Consider the following 25338-nt stretch of genomic DNA (forward strand, 5'->3'; position numbering starts at 1 on the left):
CCCGTAAAGGTCCCTTTCCCAGTCTCTCTGCTGCTTGGAGTTTCCTATCGCTTCCTTTTTTATTGTTTTCTGGGATTTCAAGGTGAATAGAGGACGAAATTCTGGTCTCATGTGTCCACCGCTGGGATCACAGTGGCAAAGCCTCACTGGATCCCCGACCAGTAGATTCTCCCTGCTTTTATTAACATAGTTCAGTACAGCTCCCTGGGAAACTCGGTTTCTTGAACCCATATATTGGTCTTCAGAGTAAAAATTTTCTACAGACGACATGGTTCTGCTCTGGGTGCACAACAGTACAGACGTTATAAACTAAGGTATTAGGACAGTAAGGCTTCAATTTAGTCCTTCAAGTACAAAGGTTGAAAATGAACTTCAACTTTCTCAATGAGAAGAAACACATGCAAACCTAAAAACCTTCAAGACGGCATACAAACCACGGATTCAACCATGTGACAGAGGTGAGTAAAATCTCTCCCAACACCAAAACCAATCCAAGTCTCCCCTGCACTCACGGGAAAAGTATAGGCGCTCTACACTGAGTCATGTCAGGATGTGGACGCACCTGGAAAATGGAATCATGCTACAATGTGGATGAACCTGCCCAGCGAAGGAGGCCAGACACCAAAGGCCACAGGGCACCTGATTCCATTTACATGAATTGTCCAGAACAGGCAAATCCATGGAGACAGAAAGTAGATGAGTGGTTACCGGGGGCAGAGTAAGGAGAATTATGCTAATGGAGACGGGGTTCTTTTTGAGGTGATGAAATGTTGTAAAATTAGGTGATGGTAGCACAACTTTGTGAATATACAATACTAAAAACCACTCACTTGTATTCTTTAAAAGGGTGACTATTCAGACATAGAAAACAAACTTGCTACCAAAGGGGAAGGGGGTCGGGGTGGAGAGGGATAAATCCAGAGTTTGGGATTAGCAGATACAAACTACTACATATAAAATAAACAACAAGGTCCTACTGTATAGCATGGGAAACTATATTCAATATCCTGTAATAAACCATAATGGAAAAGAATATGAAAAAGAATATATATATGTATAACTGAATCACTTTGCTGTACACCAGAAACACATACAACACTGTAAATCAACTATACTTCAATTAAAAAAAAAGGAAAAGTTAAAAAAAAAAAAAAGGAAAAGTAAAATCAGCAGGATATTTGAAAAAATGAAGTTTGAAAAAATTTTCAAAACCTAAAACAATTTAAATAAATAAAAGGGTGAATATAATGTTATATAAATGATAGTTCAATTTCCCAAAAAAAAAAAAAAGAAGAGGTACTTTATTACCAAATCAGGCTCACTGCTGCAACACCTTCATTAGATCAAACAGTACTTCAGGAGAACAGGGTCTCTGATGCTGTACAGAGCAGCAAACCAATCATTTATAAATCTAAGAAGCTACCAGATTATTCTTAAGTTTAAAAAAAAACCCCAAGACTATGAGTAAAACTGGGACAGGAGAGAAGTAAAGGAGACTGGTAGGAAGTCTCTTGAAGGGTCGCGAAAACACTCCTTTCAGTGGGAGACAGAAAATAGTAACTTGTGGGGACCCAGGAGACTGAACTGTCCTAGTGTAAAACAGGTAAGGATTCTTCAAAATATCGTTCCTGCTGGTACAGATACAGCAGTGACCTGAGAAACAGAACAAAGCTCCCTTAAATTTGTTAAGTAGTACCCAACTCTTATATCCACTGAAGTGTCACTGGTTTATTTTTCCTATAAAGTTCATACAGCCTTAAGACATTCAATGATTTTTCTGTGCTAAATACTATATTTACTACTGATGCCCTGAACCACAGAAAGGTAAAGAGATCATCTAAAACTAGAGTACAGAATTTCAAGGAAACCTGTCCATAAAATCAAATCCAAAAACAACAACCCAGAAGATCACTACAGAACCGCGTGATTCCTTCACAGGCAGCGCTGGTCTCGATTTGCCCCCAAACAGGATGTCTGGCTACAATTAGAAGAAATCTGAGAAATGTGACCTCCTTAACATAAAAAAAGGAAAACAAAATGTTCAAGATACACAAGCATGTGAAAATCACTAGCGGTATGATAATTACGTTTATCACAAAAACTGTTTCAAAACACACGATCCATCTTCAGCTACAGGGTGATGATATGTACTTGGTCCTTGTAAGACAGAGTTGACCAGAGATACAAAGCTTTTATAGGAATTACTTCGAAGCAGACATGCAAATGTGAAGTTTAATTTTATTGAACTGCTGATTCTGTACTTACTTGCTCTCTGGTAAAGGCATAACTATGAGTTCTACTGAACAGATCTAAGCAAAGAGAACGCCTCTTTTCACAGACGGCTGGCTGCCACCTCCACAGGAGTGCGGACGGGTCTTTGAGGAGTCCCTGCCCCGTTGTACAACGGGAGGGCTCAGTCCTCTGGGTTCTCACAGGTACTATTTTCTGCCCTCCCCCCAATCCCGAAAACAACACGTCAGCCTCATGCATGTTCTCCGGTTACATGGCTGTATACCTAACACGATCAAAAGGGAGAGACTAAAACACCTACTGGACTCGTCACAAACAGAACGAACACTTCAGGGTGGGTCTGAAAGGGAGACTCCTGGATCCGGTCCTGCTTCTTGAATACTTCTGTAGAGTGTCATTTTTTTTCCCACCCTGCCCTTTCCTTTATTGAATTTTCATACAATGAGCTTGCTATGACCATCACCGGATAGACTAACAACAACAAAGAAGTTACAGCTGGATCCTGTATTAGTCTCAGCTGCAGCTGAAGTTCAAAAACGTTTAAAGCCAATAGGAAGGCGCTGAGGGAAGGGGAGAAGAAAAAGACTCCTTCCTGGGAGTTAAAAGGTCTGCTCTTCCTCCAAGGTTCTGGCAGCAAAGGCATCTCTTCTGTATTATGTAAATATAGTTTGTCTTACTAAGTTTTCCAGTTCTAAAGTTCGTTTCTTTGTAAAACCATGGCCAAATATTAAAATAAAATCCTTACTATGTTAAGCCAGATAACTAATCACCTCCATATGCGGGTAGGCCTAACCAACCACTGTGTATATTTGTTCCAAGTTCGCCCACGCACATATTCCACTGACATCTGAGCTGTTTAGTAACTCCTTTTGGTCACCAATCTAATCCACATTTACCAAAGGACAAGAAAAATGAATGGGACTTTGACCTTGAATCAAGCAGATGATTTTAACATACTTACAATTTAAAAATGACATTAAAGAAACCAAAGCACTCCTCTCTTCTCTTCATATATGTAATCTAGACTATAGGATTCAAGTAATGACATTAGGCAACCAGCCTGGACTCTTTAAAAAAGTCAGTCACTGGAAAAAAAAATTTTTTTTAAGACTCAGGAGACATAACTAAATACAAGGTGTAGACCCTGATGAGAACCTAGGTAGATAAGAAAAATAGTTATAAAAGACATCTTGAGAAAAAATTGGGGAAAGCAGAATTTGGACTACATGTGAAATGATAGTATGGAATTACTATTAGTTCTCTTAAGTATGGTAATGGTTGTGTTTAAGTAGGAGAACGTCCTTAGGAGATGAATGCTATTTAGTATTTAAGGATAAAGTGTTATACTATATGTAACTTACTTTCAAACGGGTTAGCCAAAAAAAAAAAGTAGTACATATTAGAGATAAGGCAAATGTGGCAAAAATGCTAGCAATTAGGTTAAAGATACACGGGTATTCACTGCACTATTTCAACTTTTCTGTAGATTTGAAAATTTTCAATATACCAAGTTGGAGGAGAAAAGAAACAATAGTCATACTGCCAATCATCAGTTATTCCCAAACCCAAACACAAAACATCTTCCAGTTCGCTCTGCTGTGCTTCTAAGGGTGGGCAAGGGGCTGACTATGTTGACGACAAAAGGTTTCAAATGCCTGCTGTTTATTGGGGATTTTTGATACATTTTTCATTAAATAACTTCACTTGGGTTTTTCAATGTCCATTTTACATATGGGAAGATTGAAGCTCTAGGAGATTAAGTAATTTACACAATCAAGGCTAGAGGTACCACAGCTGCATATATTTGCTTAAAAATACGTCAACAACAAATAACAACCAGTTCAAATGTCTAAGCAAACCTCTCTAAGAGTCTCAGATTCTCAGAACAAACCACTAACATCACAGCTGACTACCTTCTGCCTTGAGCCGAGGAAACTGTCTGAAACATCCTTCGATGGCTGACCTGATAGAACAAACAGGCAAAAATTCTGAAATCTTAATCCCCAGAGATCACAAGGGGGAAGGGGGCCTCTCCAATCCCACGGGACTGAGGTTCTCTGGGAAGGGGTAGCTGTGTGGCCCTCTCCGGCACGGTCCATCCCGACACAGCCCGCCGGGAGGAGGCACGGCCGAGGACAAGGAGGGCCGTCCACCACAGCGCTGGGCCGTCCTGGGGCTCCCAGTTCCAATAAATGGATGAAAGTAACGGTCTCTAAATGGAGGGGGGCGGGGAGGGGGGACATGTTTAGGGACAGTAGGGGAAAAGAGCTTCAATAAAACATGCAGAAACGGTCTCATAAAATGAAGGGTTTACACTAAAAGACTCCCCTCTCCAGCACTTGGGGGGAGATGATCAGGTTAGTTTTACCACCTGAGCTTGGCCTTTCATCTCTAACTAGTGAAAGCTGGACTGGCCCTGACTGTCAATTTACAACTCTTTAATTAAGGAAATGGCTCTCCTGTCAAATCTGTTCCTGAAATTCCCAGTCACCCATCTGTCTCCTGACTGCTAAAACCAAGATAAAACCGCCCAAGCCAAGCTCACGTGACTAGAGAGCTTCCAGACGTAGGGAGACAGCTGGGGCCAGCGACCAGCCACCGAGTGGGGCTGAGGGCATGCCCCCGACTCAGTACTGCTGGGCAGGCCTGCACCATATTTCCAGGTGCAGGCTTTTCTCTCAAGAGTGCAATTCTTTTTACCCTACCTCGAATTCTCACAGGTCAAACAGAAAAGGGAGATAAGATTTCAAATGCAGAAGTAGCCAGAAGACTTCTGGAAGTCTTTGTCGTCTCTACATGCGGGAGGGTCTGCTCTTTGTCAGGATCATAACACTGGACAGGAAGATATGAGGAAAGAACGGCCTCAGACGCCCCTCCGCTGGAGGAGAAAAGGATGGAGTCCGCCCGAAGGTACCAGGGACTGAAATCCTAAAGCCAAATGTGTAAGCACTGACAGCAGCAGAGCCCAGGGGGAATATCTCGGCTTATGTTCTTTCCAGGTTAAAAAAATAATCATGTTCTGCACGTCCAGCCAAACTGCTGGGCATCTGTGAGGCAGAACCACCACAAGGGCTGCCAGAGGAGCGTGGGACATGCGCTCCGGACTCCTCTTGTGAGCAAGATTCTGAGCACCTAAGGACCAGTCTGACCCACAGGAAGGAGGGAAGAAGGCATGTGATGTTCTTTTGTCAAAATAAAAACATCATAGTAACCATCTGACCAGCACACAGCTTAACTACTATTTTAAATGAAAAGGCTAAGCTTTAGAAACACGTGACTTTGGGGAATCTACAGCAGATACTCTGTGATTCCTGGGGAAACGCGATGCTTCAGAAGAACAATTATCTAGCATTAAGATTCTCGTTACACAGGCAATGAAAGGCGTCATTTTATCCTCAAGATGGTTCTTGCTCTCATGAGGGCATCACATACTGAATCAAAGTCTGCAGTCACTTGTCCTTCCACACTCGGGAAATACAGCCTCATCGTGTGAACAGGCCAAACATTTAAAAGTCACTGAAATCCTCCCATTTTCCCATACTCTAATACAAACAAAAATGAATTCATTTGCCTGTCTCAATTCAAAAAAATTTTAATCTAATTACTGAAACTTGGAAAAGGACATGCTTGATCATTTTATTTCCTCTCCAAAAAGAGCTAAAAGGAAGTCCTGTCTTCTAACAGAATATTAAATGGCCAATGCCTGCCACTTCCGACTACTGCATTTTTTAAAATATTTCTGTGTTAAAATAAATGCAGTCATGGACCTCGCTGGTGGCTCAGTGGTTAAGAATCCAACTGCCAACGCAGGGGACACGGGTTCAAGCCCTGGTCTGGGAAGATCCCACATGCTGTGGAGCAACTAAGCCCGTGAGCCACAACTACTGAGCCTGCGCTCTAGAACCCATGAGCCACAACTACTGAGCCCATGTGCCACAGCTACTGAAGCCCGAGAGCTCTAGGGCCCAAGTGCCGTAACTCCTGAGCCTGTGTGCTGCAACTACTGAAGCCCGTGTGCCTAGAGCCCATGCTCCACAACGAGAAGCCACCGCAGTGAGAAGCCCGCACACCGCAACAAAGAGTAGCCCCCGCTCGCCGCAACTAGAGAAACCCCGGGTGCAGCAATGAAGACCCAATGCAGCAAAAATAAATATATAAATAAATAAATTTTTTAAAATGATAAAAAATAAAGAAATGTAGTCATAAGGATGTGCCAAATGAAACGGTTAATGGATTTACAAGCATGTGAAAATATATTTTGCTTTATTCAAAGTAGCAGAAAGTGTTCATCTCAAAAAGAAAGTGTAACCTAGCTCAGTTCTTTAAAGGGATAAATATGTACACCCAGTGAACACGTGTGGCAGAGAGAAGAGGTTTCCTCTTGGCCCTCAATGGCCAAGATGAGATCCTTATTCTTAATAAATAAGAGAATGAAACCCGCCTACCGCTCCAGCCAGTATCAGACAACCCCGCAGCCCCTGGTTCCAGCCACTTCTCCTCAGCCCTGGAACAAGACAGGTATTTACAGTCACATAGGACAGGACACGTGGAGACGCGGGGTAGTGGGGGGGGCTCCCCAGTGGGTGAAGCCCAGCAACTCCGCCAAGGGTCCAGCAGATCATCCTCAGCATGGGGGCCTGGAACTGGACGGACTTCAGGGACATCATGAATGTAAGTTGGCTACCCACCCAGGCCCAACAAAGGCCATCGTAAGGAGAGGAACTGTTTCTTCCCTGTGTATTTTTCCAAGAAGGAAGATACCCTTCCAAGAAGTCCCCCTGCAAACTGCCCTTCACAGCTCATTGGCCAGATTTAGCTTACACAGTCAATAAGGAAAACGGGATTACCTTACCTGGTTTAGACCATTTAAGATTCACTTCCTCGTGGTGATAAGGTCCCTTCACAATGGGCAGATTATCTGCACAAATCAGGGTTGTTAAATAAGCAAGGAAGGAAGGGAGGATGGATTTGTGATGGGGAGCATGATGGCCTGCTACAGACTCGAATTCAGCCCTACCACAAGGCCAGCCTGCACGGCAGCGGGCAACAGAGAAATAAACCAGCTGAGCCACCCTTCCCCTGCCGCCCCAAAATATCTAGATCCCATTTTATGGTTTAAAATCAAGGGTTGTTATTTAAAAGTTACATTTTATAGAAAGGGAAACTTTTTTTAATATTTTAAAAAGTCTATCAGCCACCCTAGCACTAAATTAACTATAGAAATAGCTAAATAGTGACTGTTTTAATGAAGCCTCGTATTATCGAATTGTGGTTTTAAAGAACCTCCAGAATGTAAAATAAATGCAACCCAGATGTTCATGAAAAAAAAATGAAAACAAGATTGTTTTTACTTCATAGCAACCAAATAGGTCAACCCATTTCCTCCTTCAGAGAATTCTCAGAGGACCACAAAACTCCACTCGAAGAGCATGTGTTTCATATGTATCTGTCCAAAGAAAAAGGAAACTCTGCTGTCCAAGATAAACGGGGAATATTATATGTTCCCATGAAAGTGAATTAGAAAATTGCAGTAAGGCTGTGTCTACATGTTGCCAAACATCTGGATGAAAACCGAAAAAAAAATTCACTAATTAGCTAGATATTGGGAAATACTTTTCAATCATCATTAAAATGTCTGGTTTTATAGCAAACTGCCATTTTTATTTATTAATTACAGGAATAAGTTGTTCCAAAGAGGAGTACAGTGATTAAAAATAGCCCTGTTGCAAGTTTAAGACAGGAACTTATTTTCCCCTATTTGCACAGTGGTCCTGGTGACATTAAGTCAGCAAAAAGAGTAAATCTGCTCTATCAAAGTAAATCACAAAATATTCTTAGCCAACTAAATTGACTCAGGTGAGTCTCTTCTAATATTTACGGAATACTGAAAGATATTTACCCAAAATAAACGCTTGCTGAGTTGTTGCAGTCACGTTATAAAACACTACGGGATCTCTCATATGTCTAGTCTATCATGTCGACTGGGGAGCTGACATTAACTATAAAAAGTTTATGTTTGATTAACTTCAATATCAGGATGGAGAGTCATGTATTTTCTACTCTCATTTAAATGATTTACTATTTTCCCACAAATTCAAAATATTTAATATGCTTTATGCAGCTTTTAGGATCCTTTGGTAAAACCTATTTTTTCAATTCATTTCACTTCAGAAGTTTCAATAATCCTCCACTACAAATTGATAAACCTGCTTCCCGAAGGACGTGCCAATAACCTTTAAAAAATAATTTCTCTCTCCCAAAGTTATTTACACTAAGAGTGTGAGCGTGCAAACGGCATTACTATTCTAACTCACCTGATGAATTACTGTTGGTCCTCTATCAGAAGGACTTAACTTGAGAAACGCTTAGTTGCAAAACAAACCCACATTTCCCTCCCTAAGCTCCCCGCCACTCACCACCCCCGACGCTTTCCCTCTATTCTCGCCACACAGCAAACTTCTAGGGAAGGGCCATGGCCCAGGCTTCTCCTTCAGCAAGGAAAAATCTCTCCCATTCACGCCTTAGCCCTCTCCAGTCTAGCCTGCTCCCCACCTTTCACCAAACTTTTTTTTAAAGACACCAAACCCTGTAGACACTTGTCCATCCTCATTTTAGTCCATCTCTCGGGAGCATTCGGCCGAGCTGAACACTCCCTCTTCTTAAAGCGCTCCTCCCTCCTGCAATGCCACACAACCTTCAAGGTTTCCTCGACCTCACTGGTTACCCTTTCTCGGTCTCCTTTTCTGGGTTGTCTGCAGTCCTGGGATTTTTCTCCTCTCTCTCAACTCTCTCCCCTAAGTGATCTCTCACCCATTCCCATAAATTAGAAGAATTTAAACCTTCCCAATGTTTATCTCCTATCCAGACCATTCTTCTAAGCAGCAGACCACATAGCTAAGCATCTTCCTACCATCTCTACCAGGACATCTCACAAAAAAGTCCGATTTTAAACACCAAAACTGAATTCCTAAGATTCTGTTTCCAGTAAAAGCTGACCAGCTTGTTGCAGACAACTTTTCTGCCAAGAACAACTAAAAAAGCTGAGCAAATTATAAGAAACAACAGTTTGAAGGTATCAGAGAGCTACCAATGCAGTGAAGACCTAGGAGGCCAGGATCCCAGAGAGAAGGTGCAGAGAGGTGAGCCCAATCATCTGAGCCACTCTTCTCCTCGAGACATTTGCCAATTCACAGCAGAAAGTCAAACGCCAAGAAGCTAAGCAGAGACAAGTAGTTGAGAATAGAATATGAGGTCAACAGAATCTCCAGCAGTCTGATGGGACTGGGGGGACAAAATTAGAATTCAGGGGCTGCCAAGTAGAAGAGGCCCTGGTAAACACCCCGAGCTTTCAGCTGGGACCACCAAAGTGTTATACCCTGGGAGAAGGGTAAACCAGAGAGAGACCAACCCTCACAATGTTAAAGTGATTATTACCCCACCCTAACTGCCTGCCAGAAGCCTCTCTTGAAGAAGATAGTCTCGGGGCTTCCCTGGTGGCGCAGTCGTTGAGAATCTGCCTGCTAATGCAGGGGACACGGGTTCGAGCCCTGGTCTGGGAAGATCCCACATGCCGTGGAGCAACTGGGCCCATGAGCCACAATTACTGAGCCTGCGCGTCTGGAGCCTGTGCTCCGCAGTAAGAGAGGCCACAATAGTGAGAGGCCCGCGCACCGCGATGAAGAGTGGCCCCCGCTTGCCGCAACTAGAGAAAGCCCTCGCACAGAAACGAAGACCCAACACAGCCAAAAATAAATAAATAAATAAATAAATAAAATTAAAAAAAAAAAAAAAGAAGATAATCTCAAACTACCTCTACAGTTTTTCATGCACATCGTCTAGAATTTAACTAAAGCTTAACAGGCAATCTAGAATCAAGATCACAGACTGAAAACCAAGGGTAAAATAGACAACAGAATATATTCACAGGATGTCCAAATATTGACGTTATCAGACACCAATAACTAATAAAGAAATTCACTGGACAAGATGAAAAATTTTAACAGAAAATTGGAATCTAATAAAAGAATCAAGAACACTGAAAAAGGCAATAACTGAAAATAAGAACTCAACAGATGGGTTTAAAAGCAGATTAGAGAGAGATGAAGAAAGGATTGATGCACTGGAATGAAGATCAGGAGAAAATATACAGAGTGAAGCATGGAGAGATCAAAAGGATGAGAATAGAAGAAAAGTCAAAGAGATATACAGGACACAATGCAAAGGTAATTAGTGTCCCAGAGGAGAAGAGACAGGAAATGCAGCGAAAGTAGTAAATGTAGAGATAGTGGCCAAGATTTCTCCAAATCTAATTTAAGATTAAGTCTTGTCACAGCACTACCAACAAGAAGAAGAACTACCAATCCCAATAAGAATAAATTCAAAGAAAACCACATCTGGACACTTTACAATAACACAGCTAAAAACCAAAAGCAAAGAGAAAAATCTTTTTTTTTTTAAAGGTTTTGTGTGTGTGTGTGTGTGTGTGTGAGAGATGTGGACCATTTTTAAAGTCTTTATTGAATTTGTTACAATACTGCTTCTGTTTTATGTTTTAGTTTTTTGCCCACGAGGCATGTGGGATCTTAGCTCCACAACCAGGGATCGAACTCGCACCCCCTGCATTGGGAGGAGAAGTCTTAACCACTGGACCACCAGGGAAGTCCCGAGAAAAATCTTAAAAGCAGCCAAAGGGGAGGAGAAAGACACACTATCTTCAATAGAACAAGACTGATACAGCTGATTTCTCAACAGGAGCAATGGAAGCCAGAAGGCAATGACTTGACACATCAAAGCACTGCAAGTAATTAACCTGCTAACCTACAACTGTACACCCAGGGAAAATGTCCTTCAAAAGTGAGGACAAAATAATGACATCTTCAACAAAAAACAAATGAGCCCTCCAAATGGTTTTCTCTCAAGACTCCCCTTCTCCTGAAGCAGCACCACCCACAGTCACGTGGGCCAGAAACCTAGGAGTCATCTCTGATTCCTGCAGTTCCTTCGCCTTTAACCTCCCAGCTGTCAGTATGCCCGTTTGATCCTCCAAAATACATCTAGCAAAGCAATGCAAATTATAACAGTACATCATTTCTTACCCAGGAGACAGGCAAATACTTAAAAGTCTGACAAATGCCAAGAGCTGATTACGACGCTGATAATACACCTAGCGAGAAAGCAACCTGCCAGCATCTGGCGAAACAGAAAGCACACCTATAACCCACAACTGCGATTCTAGAGAGATACTCAAGAGAAACTTTCACAGTTTGTAAAAGGAGAGGAGCCTTGGTATTCTTTGCAACAATGTAAAATCAACATAAGGGTCCAAGGCAGGACAAGAAAAATAAAACGTTATGGCAGTTAAAAGAAACAAACAGGGTCTCTACATAATAATATGGATAACCTCAAACACAAGCTGCAGAACATTACACACAGTATGATGCCATTTTTTGATAATTTTTTAAACAAACCAAAAAGAGATCCATATATTGCTTACAGACACACACACATACATATTCCAGTATGAAAACTATTCCAGAGGGCCCACATCACATTCATCATGGTTGCCTTTAGGAAATACAAAAGAAAGGAAGGGGAACAGGACCAGAACTGCTCGACAGGAGCGAGCTCCACTTTACTCAGTACTTATTAACAAGTATTTACTGAAGGCCTATTCCACACGAGGTCTCAGGTCTTGGAGACACAGCAGTGCTTAAAAGCAGATGCTATTCCTTCTTTCACAGAACTTAACGTTCTAAGAGAGAAGAGACGATCGATGAACAGGTATGTAGCAGGTGAGGAGTGCTAGGAGCCAAGAGGAAAAATGAGGCTGGGAAAGGGGACAGTGGGGTGCTACTTGAGACAGGCTGGGGGAGGAAGGCCTCTGTGGTAGGGAGACGTGCGAGCAGAAACCTGAAGGGAGCAAGCAAGCACATACGCAGATACCTAAGGGGAAACCACCGTGGGCAGCGCTGGGCAAGTTCACGGAACAGCAAGGAGACCAGCGTGGTGACAAAAGTGGGGGAAAATATCAGAGACCACAGGCGACTAGAGCAGGGGCAAGGACAGCCCCAAGGTGAGAACGTTTTTTTTATGTTTTTAAAGGGTCATCAAGAAGAAGGGTTTGTGAGAGCCCAAGTGTGGCCCACACCGCTGAGAACGTCTGCTGTCGGGCCTTCTTACAGGAAAAGCGCGTAGGCCCCTGGCCTTGAGCACAGGGATGCGACACTGCAGGCAGCAGGGACGCCAAGGACGCTGCCGACTTGGAGAGGAGTGACACGACCTCTGCTTTAGAGAGGCTGCTCTGGCTGCTGCGTGCACAAGGGCAGCGGCAACGAGAATGCTGGACGGCTAAGGCAAAGCAAGTGCAAGACCGCCCCAAAATCTGGGCCCGAGCAATGGGAAGAACGATGCGGCCAGGTGCTAGGATGGAGACACTTACCTGAGATGCTTTAATTATTTTTTGTAAAGACCTTAAAGGATGGGACAGAACATTAACAGCTACTACATGGATTCTGAGTAATGGGAACGTGTTGTTTCATTGCTTTCTGTACTTTTCCGTGAGTTTTTATATAGGTTTGTCCTACGCCGATCTTTCCCTTCACTTTTGCCGCGCCCCCCCACCCCGCAATCCACCTCGCCCTTGTAACTCCCACCCAAACCCCTCCTCACTGGCGCCTATCCCCACGTCCTCTCTTCCCCTCCTCCACTCTGTTCCCCACTCGGTAGCCGAGGACACTCTTCTTACAAGGCAGGGGGTCCAATGCTTAAGAACGTGGACTCTGAAGCCAGGACGCCCGGGTTCAAAGCTCGGCTCCACCACTTACTAGCTGTAAGTTACTTGGCTTCCCTGTGCCTCTGTTGTCCACTGTCATCCGTAAATGGTGCTCATGTTAAGTACCTAACAGGGTTATTGCGAAAAGTAAATAGGTTAAGATCCCTAAAGCAGGTGGGGCAGAACTGGACACAGAGACCACTGCGTAAATATTAGCTACAATTACTTAAACATAAATCAAATGTCATCCCCCAGTTTAAAACCCTTCATTGGCTTCACGCACTTAGAATAAAATGTAAATTCCTTACCTACTCAAACTGCCTGAAGCGTCCCAGTTCACTGCCGGCTCAGACCACACACAGCAGCTTTCAGCCCTCTGGAGGCACTCTGCTTCCCCAAGCCCCGGGCCCAGCCTCTGCCTGGTCCTCGACCCCTTTAGGTCACACCTGAAAGAGTTTTCCCTCCAAGAGGCCTCCCCTGGCTACGGGCCCTACCTACTCCTCCCACCACAGGCCCCCAACTCTCCCCTCAACCCCTTGTTGATTTCCTTTCACACATCAGCATAATTTGCAATGACTTTATACATCTGTTTACATTTTTCTTCAGTCTCCCGTCTAAACAAAAGCTCCAGGAACGCAGGAAATTCATCTGCTTTATTCACTGTATTCACCCTTCCGCCAAGCACAGGACCTGGCATTTGGTCGGGATGCTATCAATATTTGTTGAATAAATAAATGTTCTAGAAAACAATACACTCTAAGCATATCCTAAAAGCACCTATCATGTCACTTTTTAAACATTCCAAAGAAAGCAGTTAATTTCCTATGCAGACTGAAAAAAAAAGTAATTTTATAACTTTCTACATGTTACATTGATTTTAATATACGAAAACTCCAAACATATCGAATCACTTTGTTGTACACCTAAAACTAACATAACATTGTAAATCAACTATAATTCAATTTTTAAAATTCTCTCAAAAAGGGTGTTTTCTTACTAGCATACTATTTTTCTGTGAAACTGGTTTCCAGTTTGGGAAACAGTGGAGATGGACAAGCTTTTCTGAACTGCAAAATACAAAAAGGCATAGAGCGAAGTTTCCCGGGCACTGACATTCCCCATCTGCTTGGTTCCCAACACCCTCCCCAACAGGTAACCATTGTTATTAGTTCCTTGCTTAGCCTTCCTGAGAATTTTCATGCATATGCAACCACTTCCTTTATTTCTATTTAACAGAAATGGTAACAAACAGTGCACATTTGCCTACACTTTGCTTCTGCAACTTAGTAAAATATTTTGGAAACCTCTTGCCTATTAGTTCATAAGGAGCCTCCTCATTCCTTTATACAGCCTCACGACTTCAATCGCCATCTGGGTACATAGCGTGCAGTGAACACTCCGGTTATTCGCCATCTTTTACTATTACAAACAAGGCAGTGAATAATCGTGTACCTACGGTATCTCACGCATGTAAAAATATACCTACACGTTAAATTCCTAGAACTGGTATTGCTGCGTCCAAGGATGTACATGCTTGTAATTTTAAAAGCTGCTGCCCAGGGCACCTGTATCTATCCGGGTCCAACCAGAGAAAGAGAAGGCCCTCAAGGAGTTGAAGTAGAGAGAATTGAAAACAAGGAATTGGTTACACATACAATAGAAAAGCTGAGAATCATACAGGAAATGGTAAGACAATGCAGAGATTAGCAAGAGGAACAAGCTGCTACCACCTCTAAACTGGAGGGTCACAGGGAGGAGGTCCTTCCAAAGCTCAGGGGCTCGGTCAACGGGCAGGAGCTGGAGCCAAAAGGAGACCGACCGCCAGACACACGGCTGAAGGCAGAATGCGAGCAGAGACGATAACCTGGCCTCTCCCTTCCTCCTGCCATCCAATCACCCACCAGCAGCTCCCACTGGCCACCCCTAGCCCCGAGCCAGCCGACCCAGGCTCTGGGAAATGTCCCTCTGCAGGCAAAGGGCAAGCAATGGATCCAAGCCAACCAAACACAGGCTGGCGTAGCCTCCTTAAGAGTGGTAACTAATTTACACTCCTATCGCCCACAGATGGTTTCAAGTGTAGGGGTTATCGCTGGCCTGACAGGCAAGATCTGGGATCTCAGCCCGGCCTTAATTTATATTAACTTTATTGGGTGAGGTGGAGCAGCTTTTCAGGTAAAGCACAGACTTACGTCTCATCTACGCTGATTGGGGTAAGGGGGGGAGAGGGGTGCAGGAGGGAGGGGAAATCAGTAAAGTTATTCACCTCATCTGCCACAGATGGTCCATTCAGGAAGTTCAGTCACACAGACCCCCAAACTGAGCATTAGGATGGTGGCAATGAGCCAAACTAGCCAGTCACCTTCCAAGTAGAGACATATCTCAAGAACTGTTCTAGAAAAACTGAAAGGCAACAAGGCCCCAAAGGAATGAAAGATACCTTAACTACACTCAGCACACATTATAAATAACAGCGTGTTCTTGTAATCTCGTGCCCCCCAGGTGTTCCTGCTTAGAACTGCCTTCCACCCATTCCTACCACTACCCTCTCTCCTAATCCTGCAGTTAAAGAGCAAACAGTAATACCCCGGACAAAAACTTAAAAGTATCAAAACAGCAAGCAGGAATCATTTTTTGAAGTCTTCTAACCGGACCAACACATTAGCAAAAAAGATACTTTAATTCTTTTGCCCCTGGCATAACTACTGTTTGAATAGATTATTTACCCTCTCTGGTAAACAAGCTGAAACTGACTTCCCCCATATACACGTTCAGAGTTCTGTACTACACTCTAAAAATATACCCAAAAAAGTTATGTTTTGCAAATGACTGGCAAGCGAAACTATTCTTTCAAAGGGCTGAACTTTATTTTTAAAAACATGAATTTTAAAGCAAAGCATTTTTAGAAATCTAAATGGTGATAAAAACTAATGAACCATAAAGAGGTATGTTAACTTCAAAACCTCCATCAATCAAGAGTTAAATATAAGCACACCAAATTTATATGACAAGCACTATATATATATACAAGGGTCTTCCTTCAAAACTCTAATAAGATTTCCATCTATTCAAAAACACACTTACTCTAAGAATGCCAAACATATTTTAAAGTGTCTTCCATAAGGCAAGGAAGAAAGAATTTAATAAACCATATCAATAAAGCTTAATGAGGCAGGGACATTTTAGTAGATAATAAATATCTGTTCATTGTTGACTGTTCCAGTGAAGTGAATTAAATGATACTTTAAAAACAATCATACCCTTTTTCCCACTGCAGGGTAATTTTTTTTTTGAAGAGATGATTTCATATAATTTCAAACATTCAGAAAAGTTCCAAGAATTGTACAAGAAATACCAATATACCCTTGACCCAGATACACCAAGTATTTACATTTTGCCCCATATGTTTATCCATCTGTCTCCCTCTATTTTTTTCATGTGTGTGTAAACTTTCTTTTCTGAACCATTTGACAGTAAGTTGAGGCCCTGTACTTCTTTATACCTTAATAATTCAGTGTGTATTTCCTACGAAAAGGAATATTTTCTCTATTTTTATTATCAAAACCCAGAAATTTAATACTGATACAATACCATTATCTGATCTATTGCCTATTCAAACTTTATCAATTGTCTTATTAGGGTAAATTTTTTAAGTTTTTTTTTTCCAAATTTGAAAGTAATATACATCATTCCAGAAACTTGGAAAATCTAAAAACCGAGAAAATAAAACATCCATAATATCAGCAGTTTTCACATTGTTTAGACCATAATATATAAAACTGCTTATTTTTAATGGTTGTAAAATATTTCATCCAGTCAACTCCCCATAATTTACCTCACCAGTCTCCTATTAGGCACTGTCGTTTCCAATTTTCTATTATAAATAGCGTTAATGCACAGCTCCTGTGCATGAGAATTTTTTTTTTTTTTTTTTAATCTCAGGATTGTATTCCCAGAAGAGCTATATTAGCCCAAAGAAAGTCTTGATACTTTGGAGAGGTAATACTATCCTTCGCTATAGTATTCAAGATCTATACTGGCTTCCTTTTTTCATCTTTATACCTGCTTTTACCTTCAAGTTTTCTACATTCCTTAACTGACAGAGTCCAAAACTCCTTCAAATGAAATCGCCAAGCCAGCCAGCTGCCTGGACTCAAATGTCAAACGTTTAAATATTACAGTTGTTTGTTTTCTAAAAAGGAGACACTTGTCTGCCGGTGCCGTTACCCCAATTGTGACAGGCAGGAAACACCGCGTCCACGGAGAATCCATCACTTATGTTCTTCAGACAGCAGCCTGGCTGGAGGAGAGTGTGCACCTGGGCTCCTCCTTTCCACACAACTTTCCGTCATAAACAACACACCCACTCGGTGCCACAGTGCTACCCCTAGCTCCAACTATGAGAACTGAACTCGACAAATGCCAGGATTTGGGCCAACTTCCCCCCATCCCAGCCCCACCGCTTCTTGGGGCGCAAACATTTCCCCCGGGGCAGCACTTAAATGCTAGAAGGCACCTTGATTAACCACTTCATCCTGAAGCGTGCAACACTGCTGATTCTTACAGGCAGCTGCTCCGCAGCCTGTAATTAAGATTTTTTTTTTTTTCCAAAATGCTCCCTTATTACAAGGGATTCTGATGATTCCGTCTGTCAGCATAAAGGAGATCTTTAGCAAAAACAGAGAGAGATCCTTAACTTTGGGTGTTCCTGTACAACAGGGGTATTAAACCTTTGCTTCCCAAGCCAACGACCCACTCCATCCACAGACGCTACACAGACACGTTATTCGCTTTTAAAGGCGTAATTCGCATCATGACACAACAGTAATCTGTATTCCACTAAATAATTTACAACAAACGCGAATCTTCTAGCAAGAGGTGACCGAGCGTCAGACGGACAGCTTGGTTTTCTGGTCTCACCTCCGGGCGGGCTGCAGCTCCTGACTCCGACCCCTCGGCTCCTCTGACTTTTTTTAAATTTATTTATTTTTGGCTCACTCCGTAACGTTCCCCTATTTCATAAAATGCATGCGCTCTAGCTGCCCCCTCCTCATTTAACGATCCCACTGACCACTTCTGACCTAAAGCCAAGAAAACTGTCACGACGTTCAACCCTCTCCCCCCAGCCACCCTTCTTGGACCCGGAGGATCCCCAATTCAAAACTTTGCCCTCCCGGTTTCCCGTGGACTCCCCGCTTCCCACCATCTGAGAGAAGACGCGGGGAGGGTCGTCACCGGTGGTTGGGCTCCGGAGGGCGTGGACGCCCTTGGCGACCAGAGGCGGAGAAGGTCGCCCCCAAGGTCCCCCGCCTGGGGAGAGCGACCCCCGAACCCCGACCCGAGCCTCCGGGAGGCCCCGGCCGGCGGGCAGCCACGGCCTCGTCCCGGACCCTCGCCCGGGCTCCGCGACGACCCCGCCGGCCCCCGCCTCGGGGCCCCCGGACCCCCTCCTCGGGCCCCGGGCCCGGCGCGCGCCGCGGGCCTCGGCGGTCGCCAGCCGGCACCGGCGCTGCCCAGACCCGGTCTTCTCAGGCGGACCCGGACCACCGACCCCCGACCCGGGACCGGCCGTCCCCGCTCCGGTCCGGCGCGTCCGCGACCCCCGCCCCAGGCCGCCAGCCGCGCCGGCCACACCTCCGACACTTACCGCCGCCGCCCTCGCCGCCGCCGCCGTCTTCGTCCATCTTGAGGCCGCTCCCGCAGCCGGCGAGCCCGGGGCGGGCGGGCGAGGGGCCGCGGGTGCGGAGCGCGCGGGCGGCCGTGCAGCTCCAGCAGCGCGCGGACCGGGTCGCTGCCCGGGCCTCCTCCCGCGGGGCGGGGCGCTCGCCGCTCGGCGCCGCCGTCACGTGGCGCTCAGGCCCCGCCCCCGGCTGCGGTGGGCGGGGCCCGAGGCCGCGCGGCCCCGCCCGCGGGAACCCGCCCGGACCCCTCGTGAACGCGCTCGGCCCCGCCCGGGGCCCCGCGAGGGTGAGAGGGGACCCTCCGGGGGCGACGCGGGCTTGCACACCCGGCCCCGCCCCGCCTCCGAGCAGCCTTGGGACGGACGTGGGGTCCGGGGCAGGCGAATGCCCAGTCTACAAAACCCGGCGGCGGGAGGTCCTCCTCGCACGTGCACCCAGGGAAAAAAGATCAAGAAACGTATTTAAAAGTCAAGCCTTCGCCCTTCGGCCCGAGAAATTTTAGAGTAATTCCAGCCTTCCCGCTTTTTGGTGTAGAATGGAGCCTCTCCTTTTCTGGAGATGAGTGCACTTCAACAAAGTGTAAAGCTTGTAAATAAACGTTATCATGAGGTTGGAACCGAATCCCCAGCCGGCACACCTGGGGCCCACCCTCAGAGGGCTTTGTAGGGTTGGCCCGTCCGGCCCCAGTTGCTCCTGCGCTTTCTCTCCCGTCTCCCTTGGAAAGCTGCCAGCTGCCCTGGATTTCTGATGCAGAAGGAGCTCTGAATGGAATTTCCCGTGGGCACAGCCGCGGTCCTCAGCACAGGCCTCCTGGGCAGAAGGCCTCAGCTTGCCCCTGCTCCATATCTTCCCCGATCTCCTTTCCCATTCCACATCTTGCTTCCAGTAACTCCTCCTGAACCATTGAATGGGGCCCCTCCCAAGCTTTTCTGTTCAATTTGCTGGAACTAAATTGCATTAAAGAAAAGGAAACATTGTAATGGAGGAGATAATTCATCTCTAATATAATTTTCCAGCAAGTGTTTTATATTTACAAATGGCCCATTGAGTTGAAGGAACTTTCTGCTGTCATTTATCAAAATGGACATTTTTCACTTTTTTGTTCAAGGGTGTGGAACGATTCCAAAGAGTGCAATCTCCTGATAATCTCAAAAATTAAACACTCAGCATTCTGGTGCTGCTCAGGCCTCCCGGCACACTTCTGGGTGAGATAAGACCTGTGGCAGCTTATGTGACAAATATACAACAGAAAAGGGGTCTAGGCATCAGGAGATGTAGGTTTGCATCCCAGCCCACAGACTTGGCTTCCTGGTCTTGTTCCTGTTGGCTTGGTAATCTTGGAGATAACAGCGTAGTTACTGAGAAAAATGACAGCATACTTTGAACTTGATAATGTGACATGTGGAGCTTTGAACTCAGTGATACTATCAATTTTAAGTGCTTTTAAATGTCAACTCCTAATTCTTTAGGTTTCTTAGAGTGTGAGCCATAGATGCTTCTCTCAAAGTTTGAGTCTGAAAATTGCCTCTCTGATCTCCACCCCAGCTCATTTCCATCAGAATCAGTCATAGCCCAGTTATTTGTAAGCAGGGTATTATATTATCTCCACAGCTTAGCCAGGGCCTCCATTTCGACAAAGCCTGCAAAAAGTGTTGGGAGAATAAAGGCTCGGACTATAAGCCTTTATTTCTGTACTTGAATGGCGTAATTGGAAGACTTAAAAACCTTCAGTATGCGAAGGAATTAGTATCTAATTGAAAAATTAGATTTTTGGGAAAAGAGCTGCTTTCCAGTACCTCTTAAATGCCACCAAGATAGCAGGTATCTAATCTGCTCACATGCAGGTTGGCCCTACATAGGAACATGAAGTATCCTAATTATCCACTAAGATAGGCACTCACTTTATGCCCATCTGTGTTACTCGGATGTTGAAAGCTTTATAAGTGAATCTGTAAGGAAACAATTCATGCAGCAGATACCACTCCAAGTGTTAAACCCAAAACCTTGTTGCAATCATTCCATCAGACAATACATATTTAGGGACCTGCTGTGTTTCAAGCACTGTCCCAGGTGCTGGGAATACGATAATGAAAAAGATAGATTCAGTTCCTGTCCTCAAGCGACATACGGCCTAGAAGGAATACAGCCATTAAGCATATAATTACTCAAATAATTATTTAATTGAAAATTTGATGTCCTATCCTATTTATAGACTTTCTCACAGTGTTTGCTGTTTCCTGTCTATTGGCTTTGCAGCCTTGAAACTCCTTCAGACCAAGACTGTAGTCTGTATGTATTTTGTCTCTGTGATCCACTGCAGGGCCTGGCCATATCAAAGAAAAGTAGAAAGCAACAGTTTTTGCTTGAACTAGACGTATTTGGTATTGCTGCTGGAACAGGGCAAGCAAAAGTGAGAGACATCTTGAAAACATGTTGAAACCCATTTATCAGCCCTTTGACCATTGCAGAAATAGTTTAAGAAATCAAGAATGGGCACACATTCTGGAAAGGTCAGAGGACTTCTCCTTTGTATAGTCATCTCCATCCTCCAAGTGGAAGTCTATGAAATTGGACAGAAGTGTCCTCGCCCAGTACTAAGGTCACAATAGCCAAAACCCTGCCAAGGCCAGTTTCTTCGCACTCAGTCAGAAAGAGGCTGCCCACGCCACCTACACAGAGCAGTTCCCGTCTCCTCTGATACTGATCAAGAAATGCAGAGACAGCAGTGACCGTCAGCAGATGGAAACCTCAACTAATCCGTTACATCTGCTCAGGGGTCTCTGGTCCAGTCTGGGAAAGGCGCACACAGCGGCCAGCTCGCTGCTGGCTCACGGTCACGAAAGGAAAGCAACGCTTTCTGAAATCTAATTTCATCTAGGAAAGAAAACGTCTCATTGGAATCGAGATGATCTTGTGCAGACTAGCATTCTCCGCTCTGCCCTGGCAAACAACGGGGGTCCAAGTGTCAAGTCACATCCTCATTAAATTTTCAAAAGCCCAGACATCATGTCCTTCACAGCGTCCATTTCCCTTTCCAGTCGTTCAGTGCAGTCTACCTTGGTCTTATTCTCTCCCCCCTGGAATCCACACAATTGACAACAGTTCTCTGGCCTCAGATTACCAAGGGCAGCTTAACTCCTTTTAGATTGATTAGTCACTTGCATTTTTGCAAGAACAAAGGCGGTCAAATTTCTCAGTAGTGGTAAACTTGGGAAAAAATAACCTGGCCACCATTTCAAGCTATTTCTTTGGAAGAAAGGCATTTCACATACCCACTCAAGGCAGCGTGGATATGAAGAGTTATCAAATGCAAAGTGTCTTCCGTAGTAATAAAAAGCTGTGTTATTTTTATCTCGTTCTTCATTTTTATGGGATGTCCCTGACCTACTAAAAACAAAAACAAAAAAAAATTTTTTTTTAATTTAAAAAGGTCCCCTTCAGATGTTGGTCAGAGTCTGCTGTGTGCAGCTTAAACTCATCAGGAAAATCCATCCCCGGGTGCAGAGTGGACTATCGGACAGGCAATTAAAGAGGAAAAAAATGTGAAAATGACATACATTAGTACATGGAACATCTGTCTGTGATCATGGTCCTCTGAATAGAAACTGTGCTCTTAGCCAGCAATCAAGTGACAGAACAAACACCCATCACGGACCCAGAGAGCCTAACTGTGCCCAAGCAAAGGTGAGTCTGCAATTTGACTTGTAGGATGGCGAAAGCCAGCCATGAATTCCAGTCATTCACTGACTTTGCCAAAAGGCCGCATAATGCCCAGTGAAGTCATTAGGTTCCCAGCCACAATGCAACACAGCACACCACCTCTGCTAACTGGATACTGCAGACTCTAAAGTCAGACGGCCCAGGTACTTTGAGTTCTTGGCTGTGTGACCTTGGGCAAATTGCTTCACCTCTCTGTGCCCTAGTTTCTGCAGCTGAAATGGAACCAACAACGACTTTGCCCCATATGAGTACTCTGAGAACTAGAACTAGATGCTATCATACACCAACAGTGTATGGCACACAGTAAGTGCTCAGTCAATGCTCATCATTGTTATGCACAGAGGCAGAAAGCTTCTCCACTACCTCTTTCACAAGCCAGACAGGATGCATGTGACAAAGCTGAATCTTAGTAAGGGCTCCCCGCCTTCACGGCCACCTTCTAGCTGCTGTGTTTTCCTCCCAGTCTGTCTTCTGGAACATACCTTGCCACACTCCACGCCCTCTGCTTGTGAATTGTCCCACACTTCATACCTCATTAGTCCTCTAAAGAACTGGGTTCTTAGGGCCACGGTCACATGCGTGCAGCTCCACAGGGGATTCTGGGGACTCTGTGCCCCTCCCTTGATGTTACTTTATTCATTCGAAACCTGCTTCTTAGCTCCCCCACCATGCAGGCCCTGGGGATTCAACAAGAGCCAGCAGTCAGTGACGTTTAATGATGGCCCCGTCAGATCTCAGCATCCAGAGGGACAATAACAGCCCCAGAAACCTTCACCACACACCCCCTTGCAGCGGCCAAGGTTCCTTTTCTTAGGCAAGAAAGAGAGAGGGGAAGGGTCTGGCATGCACACCCCACTCAAATACTTCTCCCTCAGTAATAGATTAATCATACTAGTTTAATTTGTAGAGATCTTCTGTTTGGTCAATAAATTTTTAGCATTTAATAAATGTTATTAAAATTCATCACTGAGGTTTCGAATATATAAACACACTATTGAGGACCCCTATTCACTGGAATAAAAACAATGCAAGTGATTGCTTGTCTTTCCATCATGTTGCCCAATGACACAATATGAAATCTCTCTTTCCCCTCCTTTAACAACATACAGGGCAGATTCTGACCATCCTGATCACTTTTGTTGTTAAAAATAATGTAGCTTACGGGCTTCCCTGGTGGCACAGTGGTTGAGAGTCTGCCTGCCAATGCAGGGGACAAGGGTTCGAGCCCTGGTCTGGGAAGATCCCAAATGCTGCGAAGCAACTGGGCCCGTGAGCCACAACTACTGAGCCTGCGCGTCTGGAGCCTGTGCTCCGCAACAAGAGAGGCAGCGATAGTGAGAGGCCCGCGCACCTCCCGTGATGAGGAGTGGCCCCTGCTTGCTGCAACTAGAGAAAGCCCTCGCACAGAAATGAAGACCCAACACAGCCAAAAATAAATAAAGTAATTAATTAATTAATTTTAAAAATAATAATAATAATAATGTAGCTTAGACAGACTTCTGATTCCAGAAATATGGAGTTGATGTACTTTTTCCTATTCCTCCTGCTAAGTACAACTAAAATCCATGAACATTACACAGGAAGACTTGGAAAGATGAGGGCAGAAGGACTAGGGACATCGGGAACCAAGGAACAACATGGTGGTGAGTTCCCTGAGTTTTCTTTTTGCCTCAGAGATCCCAGACTTGATGCTGGAGAAGCCAGAAACCCAGACACACCAACTGGTGCAAAGAAGGAAAAACTACAACAAAAGCCTCCTCTCTCTAGTCGAAGGATCAGGAAAGGTACAGCCTAACAAGACAGAAAACTTTTAGATAATAAGTTTCTACTCCACTGCAGGCAGCCCCACTCCCACCAAAATCAGCAAAAGGCTGAGAGAGGAGCCTAGCTCTCCACTCTCTCCAAGCTGAAAGGAGGTATCCCAAACCAATGCCCCCTCTCCAAGGCTGGTACTGGAGAAAGTCAAGTAGGGGACCCAGACTTTCACTCCAGCCAGGCAGTAATGAGGCCGCCTCTCCCTCTCCACTGGGGTGGTGTCAGAGAAGGTCTGGGGAGCATCAGGACTTTGACCACCCTCAGCAGTGACAAGGCCCCCTGTCACCCATGGTACCAGTGGAGGCCATGGGTAGCAGTGATAAAGCACCCCAGCCTCTCCCAGCTAAGGCAGTATCAGCAGGGGCCTGGGGGAGCCTGAACTTCCATCTCCACTCAGCAGTAACAAGGAACCCTTTCCCCCAACGCAGGATGTCCACAGAGGCCAAGTGGAGAACCTGGACTTCCACCCCCCACCTGGTAGTAATGAGGAAGAATTCCCCCCCTTACTTTGCTGGAGATGTCAGTGGAGGCAGACATAATAAAAATATTTATCGAAGGCCCAAAGTCTTATAATAATACCAGAAAGTCCAGGAAACAATTGAAAATTACTCATCGCACCAAGAACCAGGAAAATCCAGGTTGAATGAGAAAAGACAATTGATAGATTCTGATACCAAGAAGACAGAGATGTCAGAATAATATGAATAAGATTTTGAAGCAGCTATTAGAAAAATTTTCAACAAGCAATGATGTACACACTTGAAACAAACGAAAACATAGAAAGTCTCAGCAAAGAAATAGAAGATCTCGAGACTTCCCTGGTGGTCGAGTGGTAAAGAATCTGCCTTACAATGCAGGGGATGCAGGCTCGATCCCTGGTCAGGGAACTAGGATCCCACATGCTGCAGAGCAGCTAAGCCCACATGCCACAACTACTGAGCTCACGCACCCCAGAGCCTGCGCACCGCAACTAGAGAAGAGAAAACCTGTACACCACAACTAGAGAGAAGTCCGCACACCACAACAAAGAGCCTGTGAGCCCCAACGAAAGACCCCGTGTGCTGCAACTAAGACCTGACCCAGTAAAAAATAAATTAAATAAAT

At 44.7% G+C, this 25338-nt stretch overlaps 1 protein-coding gene across 1 annotated transcript in view; it reads right to left on the minus strand.

The window, feature by feature from the left end:
- CYTH3 (cytohesin 3) overlaps positions 1 to 18768 on the minus strand; it is a 91916-nt gene extending 73148 nt beyond the window's left edge. The window contains exon 1 of the mRNA XM_068566186.1: positions 18666 to 18768. Within this exon, the coding sequence (XP_068422287.1) occupies positions 18666 to 18702 (37 nt within the window). The 5' untranslated portion in view covers positions 18703 to 18768. The remainder of the gene's footprint in view (positions 1 to 18665) is intronic.
- Positions 18769 to 25338: the final 6570 nt, after the last annotated feature.

This window comes from Eschrichtius robustus, chromosome 16 (genome assembly GCF_028021215.1).
Source record: "Eschrichtius robustus isolate mEscRob2 chromosome 16, mEscRob2.pri, whole genome shotgun sequence".
NCBI classification, from domain to species: Eukaryota; Metazoa; Chordata; class Mammalia; order Artiodactyla; family Eschrichtiidae; genus Eschrichtius; species Eschrichtius robustus.